The sequence below is a fragment of the Pieris napi genome, chromosome 20, assembly GCF_905475465.1.
Source record: "Pieris napi chromosome 20, ilPieNapi1.2, whole genome shotgun sequence".
NCBI classification, from domain to species: Eukaryota; Metazoa; Arthropoda; class Insecta; order Lepidoptera; family Pieridae; genus Pieris; species Pieris napi.
The window spans coordinates 2,649,028-2,661,509 of NC_062253.1; the positions used below are offsets into that span (position 1 = coordinate 2,649,028).

A 12,482-nucleotide genomic window follows, 5' to 3' on the forward strand; every position below is an offset into this window, starting at 1 on the left:
TTACCTAGTTTAATAACGTTATGTATTTGTTCAATTTTGTCGCAAAAACGAATTTATATCATCAAAGTCCCATCAATACAGCAAAAAATTATTAAATGGCAACTCCAAAAAGTACCTGTTATGGCGGTAACTCTCTTCCGAACATTGTTTAGTGGTATTTAAACACCTTGATTCTTATGTTCCGCTTCACAGAACTCTTTCACCTTTAATATCATTTCTCGAGCCGAACTTTTTACAACTTTTGGCATTGTAATCAATCTTTAAAATGCACTAAGCTTGTTAAAAATTCACAAAAATCTACCACAACAAACGAACTTGATAACATCGACGAATGACAACATTGCCGACCTGTCAAATTTAGTTCCAAAAATCACCGCGGGACTTCTTTCATGAAAAGCACTATAAAGTTTATTTTAATTTTTATCTATGTTGATATATATTATATTTTAACGTAATCGCTCGCCATAAAATTAAAAAAAAAACGAAATCGCTTCGATAAATAGTTTCTTTATAAATTTTTTATCTATGTTCGCAGTATGCCTCGTAATGTCAAAACAAGTTTACTGTTTTAGACAGATTGTCACTTTTGTTTTTCTGTCTCTTTTACTCCTGCTCAGTCTTCAAGGTGGATATTTTTGTACAAATTTTCTACGAAAATAATAAATTAGTGAATAATTATTGTAAATATTGCTTAATTTCTTAACTTAATTTCTTGAAACGTCGTTGAAAATATTAATTTTATTATTTAGGGTAAAGATTATGCCGATAACTTTTGCTAATAAAATTCTATCTGTTCATGTCGCCTTCAACGTTGTTTTGGTTAAGAAATATGTGACAATATTTAAAAGTTTAAATTAAATTAACTAGTGTTATTCTGGTTTGGATCTTATGTGCTGTAAAATATACATAATTTTACAAGTGTTAATATTTACTGAGTGATATATACCTTAACCTCAAAACTGGTGTTGAGTGCTATAGTTAAATGGTGGTTAATTTTACAGATGAGTACGAAGATTATCAAGCCTGGCGGCGTCGAAGCCGACAACTTTGAGACTTCGATCTCTCAGGCGCTGGTTGAACTTGAGACCAATTCGGACCTCAAGGCTCAACTTAGGGAGTTACACATAACTAAGGCTAAAGAAATTGAACTACACAATAAAAAAGTAAGTAACATTCATTTATAAAGCTTAAGTAATGGTTTCTAAAATAAAGTCTAGTATACAGTACATTTTCATTTCATCTCAGTACAGTAAACAATTCATAATAGTTGTTTCTTTGCCCTGGTATAAATATTTGCTTTATAGTTGTATATTATTTAAATTTAATAACTATGACAATTTTCGTTATGATGAATACAATAGTATCAATTTAATATTGTTTTTTAATTCTCTAGCTAATTAAAAACTAAAAATTTCAGTCAATCATCATCTATGTGCCCATGCCCAAGCTGAAGCATTTCCAAAAGATCCAGATCCGTTTAGTCCGTGAGCTTGAAAAGAAATTCAGTGGCAAACATGTTGTGTTCATTGGTGACAGAAAAATCCTGCCCAAGCCCAGCCACAAGACTCGTGTTGCTCACAAGCAGAAGAGGCCGAGATCTAGGTCAGTTTAGCTTTAAAACACTACTATAGAATTTTTATTTTGTCTAGTTTCAATGCCATGTCAATATTCATTATTTTTATAGTAATTTACCAGCTAGATTTATCTGTTGCCGTTTTGAATTAGCCTGTATATAAAATGTAACATTGCATAACCACTATTTAATATTATATTATTAATTTATTGTTATTATATTTGTAATTACACTAATTTGTGTAAACTAAAGTAAAAAAATCATTTAATCATATAGGTAACATAATGTACACTTATGAGTCGTCAGTACAAAGAAATACATATTAATGCTTCTAATTTTACATTTACTGTCAGTTTTCAAATCATGGGTGTAGAATGGGAGAGAAGAACTGGCAATAAACTCTCCTCCACTCTTTTTAATTGTCTTTTTTTTTTACACAATGTTTATAAGGAGCTGCAACCATGACACCATGTTCCACATGACATATCAAGTAATTAATAATAATAACATAAATTAAAAAAAAATAAAGACTTGTCTTGTGTGTTCCATGTGAATATTATTATTATTGAAAACATTACTATTTATAATTTGAAAGTCTCTTAATAAATAAAATACATTTTATGTGAAATATGAAACCAAACGGCAGGAAAACTGAATTTATAGGCTCATGAACTTTATCAAGACATACACAATATGTTGTTTGCTTTATTGGTACATTTTCTTCATAAGCATGACCATTTTAGATGCTCTTAACATCTACCCATTAAGCCACAAAGTGGAGAAAAAAAATGTGACTTTGTTATTAAGTAGAATACTATTATTTTTCAGAACACTAACATCAGTATATGATGCTATCCTAGAGGATCTAGTGTTCCCCGCTGAGATTGTTGGCAAGAGGATCCGGATCAAGCTGGACGGCTCTCAAGTCATCAAGGTGCACTTAGACAAAAACCAGCAGACCACCATTGAGCACAAGGTTTGTATTAACCATATATTCAAATTTGTTAGTATTTGTTAGTAAGCACATTTAATGTGTTTAATTGAGTCTTTTGTGTTTAGATGTAAAATTTTATTGTAGGTGCCTAGTAGCAAACCTCTTTAAATATATATATTCCTGTCTCAAGAAAAAAATTTATTTTATTGGTATTGCAACTTGATACAGTCTCCCCTTAGCCAATTTTGTTGATAAAACCCATCACTGCTATAAATAGTACCCTCAGTCCACTCTTCCAGACAGTTTTTAAAATGAAATATTAAACTGAAACTCACCTTCGTTTGTGTCTATATTTGGTTAATGAACATTATTTGCTGACTCTTGCCGTGCATGGTAAATGAAGTGTCTTTATTATGTTATGTGTAATTCATAATTACGAAATTTATTATTATGGAAATAAAAGTCATCACTGAATACGAATAATAGTGCCATAACATTCTATAAATATTGGAGGCATTTATTTATTTACACTTCGTCACCTTGAACATTCACATAAATTAAGTTAAGTTTATATGAAAATGACATTTATTTTTTGCCAACAGGTGGACACCTTCCAATCAGTATACAAGAAGCTGACGGGGCGTGAAGTAACATTCGAATTCCCTGAACCCTACTTGTAAACTTTTACATTAAATATTAAAACCTATATTTTTATTATTTTCCCCATAAATATATAAGTACTACATTAACATTTTATTTCACTATCTTTTTTGAGAAATTGTGGACCGTTTATGCAAGGACGTTTGCGTCCAGGGGAAAAAAGTTCGAACTTTACCCTACATACATAAGAAAGTTTGATGAAAACAAGATGGAATTTCTTGGACATGTATTTAAAATTATTGCCATCATTTCTATCTTAAAAATTTAAGAATGATACATGACAATTCATCTGATTCTGATATTTTTGTGTAAGAATCAAAATACAACCAAAGCCTATATATGCACATTAAATTAAATATAGTATGTTCATATTTATAATTGCCACATTTACTGAGACTGTTCAGCTTAGATGCCTAGATGGTATCTTTGATTGGTTTTTTGGTCTACCGCTATTTAGGTAAACAAATAATTACTTGGTAAAATAAAACAAATCAATATATCAAATTATTTAATAACTTCAGTCCATTCCCTTTAGAGAGCTCACTGATGGTGAGGAAATGCGAAATAAATTCCATAGATAACATGTAAAAACTAGTAGAATAACTTATTGTAAAAACCATTACACCATTTAACAAAAAATTTAAAGTATCACAATAACATAATCGCGCCTTTAATGGTTTCCCCATATTACATTTAAATATATTTTCTTATCTACTTATTTAGTCCAAACAATATATTGAACTATTTTTATTTTACTTGTTTATTAAACACCTTATTTACATAATATGTATTGCTAGTTTCCAGATTCGCCAGAATAATTATTTCCATAGATAAGTATTATATGCTTTTGCACAATGTTGGAACCTTAGTATTCGTACCACGTAATCCCAGGTTTGTGACATTAGCGAATTGGGTGAGTACATTAAGTTTACACTCCTAGCCCATTCTACTCATTGGGACACTAATAAATACGAGAGGAACCGGATAGAGAAGACCTTTGTCCAATAGTGGACAAACCAAAACCTGACAATGCAAGCATGTCCCTAAGTTGCATGGTATTTTACCTACTGTTAAAAGTAATTTTTTTAGCATCCACATAAATAAAACTTCAATGTTCATAATTATGTTTTGGAAATAAAGGCTATTGTTATTATATATGAATATAGAGGCTGTTTGTCTTGGCCTTAGATAGATAGTTTATAGATGGAGAAAGGTAATTTTTCTCATCCCTCAAAGGGAAGGTCCAATTTTACTCAGTACAGCAAATAGATCTACACAAATTGTCATGAAATTCGCCTATTTCTTAATAAAATCTTGGCTTAGCCTGAAGGGCTTTGACAGCTTTGGCTGTTATGGCGAGCAAAGCCTGGCCCCAGTGACTAGTGTCAAGATGTTGTATATATCCTTAGCGGTAAGAATAACCATACCGGTTGTAGTTAAAAATTGTAGGTGTCGCTATATAATATAATTTTCTTCCACATATTTAAGTTCAAATTCCTATTGTAGATTGTAATTCAAACAAATCTAATTACAGACAGACAACATTCCTAACGGAACACACAAAATAATAATAATCAAAAAGAAAAATAACTAAACATTACGGAAAGAAAGAAAAGGAATAAGGTCCATTTCGAGTGTGTAATGTGTGTGTGTGTTGTAACTGGCCCTGGCTCAGCATTATGCTGTGGAGCAGACGTGTTCCACAGCGCTAGTCATTCTGCCAGAGACCACAACAGTTAGTTTGCGCCTCAGACGCAAAAAAAGAAAAATAATGTAACAATAATAGTAAAAAAATAACAGTGTACTTTGGAAGATTGATATCTTTGACAGTGTTCAAGACGAGATACACTTATAGTTATGTCGGGCGCGTGCGTTTTGGACAATATTATAATTCATGTAAGATCTACATGAAAGAAATGCACTTTAAATATTATCATCTAATTTTATCGAGACCTGCGACCGATAATATAAATCACACAAACAAAAGGTGTTTTACAATCCAAACATAAATTGACCCCAATACTTAGAGAGCGTTCAAGTATTACGTAACGCAATTTTTGGAGATTATTGACCCCCCCTCCCCCATGTAACTTGCCGTAACGTTTTTCAGTACCCAAGTATAGTAAAACATTTCGTGACCACCTAGTGACTCTCCAGTTATTATGTGGTGTAAGTCGAAAATAATATTAACAATAACGTGTAGTTCAATCCCCGCTCCGCATCGTAACGTTTTACAAATGCCCCCCCCCCCCCTTCCCAAAATTCGTTACGTAATACTTGAACTCTCCCTTAGTCGTTAGAATAGTTAATAGTCATAATGTATTCATTCTTCTTGAAAAAAAAAATACTAGCATAGCCCAGACGTTATATAGAATAATAATATAATAATCAATCCTCTTTTGTTTTTTAATAAATATAGTTTAAAAAAACTAAAAAACACGCTTTTAAAGCACATCAAACTAATAAGTGAAAAATAATTCCTAATTTAGGCTGAAAATGGTAATGAACAAAAAACACTGGTATTATTGTGAAAAAGCGTGGGGCGCTCTGTGCCATATTTTTCGTCTATCGAGCAAACTTACTTTTTTAAACTATATTTTTTTCGGATTATTGCATTGTCATCGATCTTTGACAGGTGCGCAAAGTTTGAATTAAATCTGTCCGTTAAAAGTGGGTCAAAATCAAGTCCGAAGGAGTCGGTTACATACATACATACAGGTGAAGCTAATATAAAGCGTGTAAAAATAGAACTCATTTGATTGCGTCGTGTCAGATGGTTAGTGGTTGGTGGACTCAGTTTCCTCACTTAGAGTCTCATTAGGTCCGTTGTAAATGTAAAAATCTATCACAATTAACAATATTGCTTACAAACTACAATTCTTGCTTGTAACATTTCTCCAAATCCTCCTTGGGCTCAGTATTTTCAGTCGGTTTGATAACTTTGATATAATTCACTGGTACAAGGCCTGCGAACTGTTTGTCTGTGGTTGCCATTAACCAACCGGAATTCCATAGGTGGCCCTGTTGGTGAATTTAAATAAGGTAAACATCAATTTTTGACATTACAAGTTAGTTTTAAATTATTTATGTCTTCTATAATTTTTTAAAAGAAATTACTCTTTAAAAAACGGCGACGGGTCATTGGTCTAGTGGTTAGTACCCCTGATTGCGAATCCATGGGTCCCGGGTTCGATCCCCGGCTGAGACGAACATCGATGTGATGAGCATTTGGTGTTGTTCTTCGGTCTTAGGTGTTTAAATATGTATTTATATGTATGTACATATATCCGTTGCCTAGTACCCATAACACAAACTTCACCAGCTTAGCATGGCACTAGGTCAATTGGTGTGAATTGTCCAATCAAAAAAAAAAAAAAAAGAATTGGGGGCAAACAAAGCTACCGGACACCCAAAAAGGGCAGTCATCGCAGCCCATAGACACCCATTTTAGAGGGTCGGCCGGCCTTAGTATAATAACTATTTCTTTAAACAAATGCAGATCGTATCTTCCAGGGTAGACCACCACCGGGAGTCGATTCCACAGTTCGCTAGTTCTAAAAAAAATGTCTAGTGACGCGGATTGTGGAAGACTTCCAGCCATCCAGGTGATGCAGATGAAATTTGGGGTTTTGATAATTTGGATGATTTCAGTTTTTTTAAACTGATTTTGATAAAAATTAACTACAAATTTCTATTGTATTTGCTAGTAGAAATGCATGCGTTTTGATATATTAATAATCTGTACTCAAGCCATTAGGGGGCGTCCATAAATTACGTGAGGTGTTTTTTTAAATTTTCTGTACCTCCCTCCCCCCTGGTGAGATGTCGTGAGATTTTATTCAACCCCCTCCCCCAACCCCCAATCTCACGTGAGATTTTTCAAAATGTGGGTTTCTTACGTAAACGCGTAAGAAGCTATCTTTTTGAGCTCGGAGAACTCAAAATAACACAGAATTCGTACTATTGAGCTCGAAGAGCTCAAAAACTAAATAATTGAAATGTTGAGCGCTTAGGTAGGTATGGAGTTAGTGGGAAGTTGCAGAGATGGCCTTAGGGTCAACCATTTTCCTAATATTTTTTTTCAAACAGAAAAAAAATTGCGTGATACTTGCCGAGACCCCCCCCTCTCTCCAACGTAAGATTAAATGAGATTTGACTCGACCCCCTCCCCCCCTTAAACACCTCACGTAATTTATGGACGCCCCCTTATTGTTTCACCAGAAACCGAACTCCGAAATTAAATACAAAATATGTATTTTCAAAATTAGCTAGGATTATAGCTGCATTTATATACTGGTATTTTGTCTGTATTTAAGCAAGCACTAAGTATACCTTCCGTACGTCAATTCCAAAATAATTTGACATATAGGAGTCTTACTTAGCGCTTAGTTTTGATCCTGAATGTAACCCTAAATTTAAAAAAATCACCTGTAAGTGCTGCGGTGCCAATGTTATCACTTGATTCGCATTAATGCTTAATTCTTGAGGCGTTGTTGCCTGAAAGTCATGCTGAGCGACCGCTCTCAATGGATTCTGCCATGTATGGGGGTCGTGTACTGAAATGTGAAAACAATAATATTCAAATAGTAAAGTTATGTATAAAAGAGGCGCTATAACCTTCTTAGGTCTGGGCCTCAGATTTCTATACGTTTCATGATCATTAGTCAATCTAATAGGCGATCAGATTTCTGTGCCACATCGACTGTTTAGGTCTAAGGCAAGCCGATTTCCTAACGATGTTTCCCTTCACCGTTCGAACGAATGTTAAATGCACACATATAAAGTCCACTGGGGATCGAACCTTCGACCTCAGGGATGAGGTCCCCCCCCCCCCCCCTATAGTATAGTAAAACGTTTTGCGACGATCTAGTGACTCTTTATGCCTAAAAGTTACCATTATATGGTGTAAAGTACTGGAAAGTCGAAAATAATATTAACAATAACGCGTAATTAAATCCCCGCCCCGCATCGTAACGTTTTACAAAAGGACCCCCCCCTCCAAAATTAGTTACATAATACTTGAACGCTCCCCAGGCCACTAGTGGCTATTCACCAAAGTCTTATCCATTATATTTGACAGCTCAAGATACTTACATCGCTCATTGATACTTGAAGACAGTCCATTCATCATCTTCAACACTATATACGGGGCAGCAGCAATCACTCCAAAGAACAGAAGAATCGGCCAACTTGAGCCTTTGTTTTTTTGTTCCGGTGTTGCCACACCCATTTGTGTTGTTTGCACTGCTTCCGCCCATGCCTTGATAACAATAATAATTTAATAGTCAATTGTTTATATTTATTTCACGGTAAGAGTAGGAATTAAAGCACATATAAAGAAAATTCTATTGGGTTCATCATAACATCAGGGTTAAAGCTTAGGTTTCCTAGAAAAGCGGTGCCGTTATCTTACGACCGTAATGTAACGTTGGGTGACGTCACCTATACGTTGTCTATTAATAACATCGGAGTAGGTTTTCTAGAGAACGTTGAGTGTCACCGTAACGTCAAATAGCGGTGCTGTCATTTGCATGACGGCCGTCATAGCGGTGGTAAACATAAGTTCAACGTTTTTCGCGTGTAGCGGTGCCCATATTTAATTAATACAATGAGTGGAAACGTGATTTGGACGAGCTAGACGGACAGAATAGATTGTTTTTTTGCATTATGTTAAAAAGTAAAGACGGCCGTTATTACCAACCGTAAAATGACTGCCGTTAGTTAGCGGCACCGGTTTTTTAGGGAACCTAAGCTTAAGGATCACATTAACCACTCTCAACAATTAAAAACATTTATAAATCCTAAATTTTATCAAATAACGTCATTGTTGATATAACATTTATCTTCCAAAACTATTTTTATTTAAACTTGTGAGACTGGATGATAAGATATTGAGGAAATTGTATAAATATTAAGATTCTTTTTTCCATAGATAAATGAGATTTAGCCTATTAGAATAAACTAAGTTTTTGAATGTATTAAAAATAGATATTTCATTTTTTTAGATATATGTATGTTAAAAATAAATGTTCTTTTGAATTTTTCATGCTTCATATATTTTATACTAGATAAATTATACTAACCACTTCCTATATAAATACTACATTCGTCTGATAAGACAGTTTAAGCTACCTTTTTATCTGTTTCTGTTAAATTGTACTAAAACAATAATATATGAGTTGGTAGTACTAGAAACATATAGTTATAGTAGTACAAAGCGTCTGATATTTTGAAAATATGATACTTGAACACTTGGATATGAATATATATAAAAACACCTTACCTTAAATTCACATTCAGTCCTAATACCTAGAAGCACCAAAAGTTTCCTAATAAGCCAGTTAAGTGATCTTACAACAGCAAATGTTGACCAAAACTGGGCAAATAGTGTTCGTAAGCGGCCAAAGTTTTCTGCAACACCTGAAATACAAGTATATAAAAATCGAATATTTGTAAAAATGGTACAACAAAGACGTATGTATAGTTCTGTTAATAAATTAAAGTGCAGTTTTAGCCTAGTTATTTAACAACTGAGTCTTAAGCGGGCCATAGACGGCAGCAATCGCCGCACGGCAATCTGCAGTTTCTATACTAAATTCATATAGGCAATACACGGACTGCTTGAGCAGTTCCTGAACAAACCGCATATTGCAGTCGGTCTTAACTGCAACATGCGGTCCGTCTATGGCCCTCTATAGAAGTGGCACATTTTAACTGCTGAACCAAAGAAATTTCATTCAATAAAGTCTTGTTTGTATAGTTAAATGTTTGAGAATACTGGTAATTCCAAGGCGAAATTAATAATATAAGTACTGTAGTCAACATATTATTATAGTATATTATAGTAAAGTTAAAGTTAAAGTGCCTCAGTGGCCTAATCATACAAAGCACAAGTCTATTCAATGCCAATTTCGATTAGACTGTCAGTCAAAATACAACTGATTCTGAATTTAAACTAAAATAAGAAAACACAGAACCACAAGTACAGATATGTATATGTATGTACTTTCGTGTTAGAGTTATATGACTGTTTGCAAACAAAATAAATACCTAATATAGCTCGAAATGAACTTGTCAGAGCGAAAAATGTGCTTTCAAGCATCATAGCCACACTCCCAACAGCATTCACAATACTTTGTATCGAGTCAAAGGCTGGTCTTGAACTCTCTTCTGCCATTTGTATAAACCTAGAGCAAATTAAATAAAGCATACACCAACACATTCAAGAGAAAATACATGGAGTATCTTCTTGTCATTCAATGTTTTTTTTTAATTGTAATAAAAAGAAGACATTTAAGAAAAACTACAATTTGTATGAATGTATTCTAATATGCTGCTTATTATTAATAATGCATACAACTTTCAGAAAAAGTTTTGGTCTCTTGCTTTTGGTCTTCGTTAAAGTACATATTTACTTCAGATAAATGCTATTGAATATTCTTATCTTTAAAATAGTTATCTTAAGAGATATGTTCATAGATAGTTTGAGACTGCCAACTGTTTCTAAATAATATAAAAAAAGATATAAGAATATTTTTTTTGTTGTAATTATTGATGTTTAGTAATCACACTAGCAGTAAATGCTCATATTTGGTCATTCACATATAATATCATTATATTTTCAAATTAAGTATAGTGTTCAGAAAAATACAGAATTACGAATTATTGATAAGGAAACCACAGTTATTACTTTGACAAGTTTCCTGTTTATTAATATACCTGTTTTCAATATCCATTGGGTGGCGGTTGTAACTTCCATAGGGTGCCATTCCTCCAATGCCCCCCATTCCTCCCATACCGTAAGAACTCATTCCATATCCACCCATACCACCACCATAACCGTAGCCACCGTATCCCCCCATGCCATAGGATCCTCCCATACCATACATTCCACTGTTTATGTAACTTGGTTGAGCAATTTCCGGCCTAGGAGGTAGAGTTGGTGGCCCAAGAACGCCAGTGGATGTTGAAGGTATGGGATTTCGAAACATAGGCACATCAGGGTGGATTGAGGCCACGTTTGATAAGGTCGGGGTTGAGTTTACATCGAATTGTTTACCTGGTTCAACCATTTTTAATCACGTCACACTTGCCAAACAAATATTTTTTATTAACAAGTTATTATCTACTTTTTCTTATTGGTAATTGGTGTAAGAAAATAGAAATTATTACGTCTCTTGTTATATTATTACGATTTATATATTTTTGCTCACTTTACAGAACGGATTGTTGTTTAACACAGACGTCAGACAGGACAAATTTATAAAAATATGATCGGGTAATATAATTTAAATTCTAGTTACAGGCATTAAAGTTTAAAGTCCATACTCGATTCATATTTCATAAGTTCGAGTTTTTGACATACCTATTATAAATCTTGTGACTTTGACTCGGATGACCTTAAATATCTCTTGATAATTGAGTGTTCATAAAATATGGATACACAATTTTATTTAATATTAGATTATTATTGTCTAGTAGATAGTTAGATACTTATATTTGCTAGGTATAGATTTTTCAGCATATCGTCTTTATAGTTAAACATCCACACCAGTCCTAACTCCTAATGAAGTTGAAACATGCTTAAAGGTGTCTGCCCACTATCCCGTAGCATACCACTACTCTACGACTTGTTTCCTAGAGTTTGTTTGTACTTTATTTAGAAAGAAAACCGTACTGAGATTTCAAATCGGTGCAGTGCCAAATACAATAAAATTACTTTTTCTGTTATAGTGACAATACAGTTACATCGTTAAAGTTGGACAGTAATAATTGATACAATAATATATGAAAAAATTACGCGAAGGCAAGTTAAATGATATTAACTTTTACTTTAACATTCGTGTTTGAAATTATTGATAACCTGTAGTAGTTAAACTTTTAGGCCAATTGATTTTGACTCTATTCTATGGTTTATGCTGTTATACTTTGTCAATTCAATAATCTGTGCCAAATGCCAATATTAATTCGTGTCAATACAAATTACAATTGGCCTATAGTTTTGATTTTAGTGTTTGTTATTTATTTTGCTTATTTGTGCTTGTGTTAAATAACTTTATTGAAGAGAGTTTGATTTAACGTGAAATAAAGGTTTGTAACACTGGCAATATTTTTTGTACAACTAAGCATGGTTTGTAAACAGAATCACTAAACATTTTGTATTTCTTGTTCATGTATTAATCTCTAAATTTAACGTTTTATCTTACTCTAAGGTCCATGTCTTATAGACTAATCCATAATCGAAACCACGCTTATTGTAATTGAATATTTATAATATTTTTCTATTCATTATAAATGGAAGTCCAATCGGAAAGC

The 12,482-nt window shown here is 33.3% G+C and overlaps 2 protein-coding genes across 3 annotated transcripts; one reads left to right on the forward strand and one right to left on the reverse strand.

Annotated features, from left to right (window-relative positions):
- The first annotated feature begins 512 nt into the window (after positions 1–512).
- Positions 513–3,213, forward strand: LOC125059620 (40S ribosomal protein S7). Of its 2 annotated transcripts, none has more exons than XM_047664114.1 (5): positions 513–625; positions 1,002–1,163; positions 1,418–1,602; positions 2,402–2,549; positions 3,110–3,213. In XM_047664114.1, the coding sequence occupies exons 2-5, from the start codon at positions 1,002–1,004 to the stop codon at positions 3,185–3,187; spliced, it is 573 nt and encodes a 190-aa protein (XP_047520070.1). In that variant the 5' UTR covers positions 513–625; the 3' UTR covers positions 3,188–3,213. The 2 variants fall into 2 exon arrangements, with proteins under 2 accessions (XP_047520070.1, XP_047520071.1); XM_047664115.1 differs by lacking the exon at positions 513–625 and adding an exon at positions 656–680.
- A 2,695-nt stretch (positions 3,214–5,908) lies between these two features.
- LOC125059618 (peroxisomal membrane protein PEX13) lies at positions 5,909–11,304 on the reverse strand. Its single transcript, XM_047664113.1, has 6 exons — positions 10,887–11,304; positions 10,218–10,354; positions 9,451–9,587; positions 8,262–8,427; positions 7,596–7,723; positions 5,909–6,188 (listed from the first exon to the last, which is right to left on the reverse strand). Exons 1-6 carry the CDS (start codon positions 11,237–11,239, stop codon positions 6,039–6,041), a joined length of 1,071 nt encoding a protein of 356 aa, XP_047520069.1. The 5' UTR covers positions 11,240–11,304; the 3' UTR covers positions 5,909–6,038.
- Between the last annotated feature and the right edge of the window lie 1,178 nt (positions 11,305–12,482).

What these genes read in the sequence shown, in the direction of transcription:
- LOC125059620 (XM_047664114.1), top strand. Translation starts at nt 1,002, where the DNA reads ATGAGTACGAAGATTATCAAGCCTGGCGGCGTCGAAGCCGACAACTTT. An exon ending in TTGAACTACACAATAAAAAA is followed by an intron (nt 1,164 to 1,417) that starts GTAAGTAACATT and finishes TAAAAATTTCAG; the next exon opens with TCAATCATCATCTATGTGCC. An exon ending in CAGAAGAGGCCGAGATCTAG is followed by an intron (nt 1,603 to 2,401) that starts GTCAGTTTAGCT and finishes ATTATTTTTCAG; the next exon opens with AACACTAACATCAGTATATG.
- LOC125059618 (XM_047664113.1), bottom strand. Translation starts at nt 11,239, where the DNA reads ATGGTTGAACCAGGTAAACAATTCGATGTAAACTCAACCCCGACCTTA. An exon ending in TTCATTTCGAGCTATATTAG is followed by an intron (nt 9,588 to 10,217) that starts GTATTTATTTTG and finishes CTTGTATTTCAG; the next exon opens with GTGTTGCAGAAAACTTTGGC. An exon ending in GGACTGAATGTGAATTTAAG is followed by an intron (nt 8,428 to 9,450) that starts GTAAGGTGTTTT and finishes ATTGTTATCAAG; the next exon opens with GCATGGGCGGAAGCAGTGCA.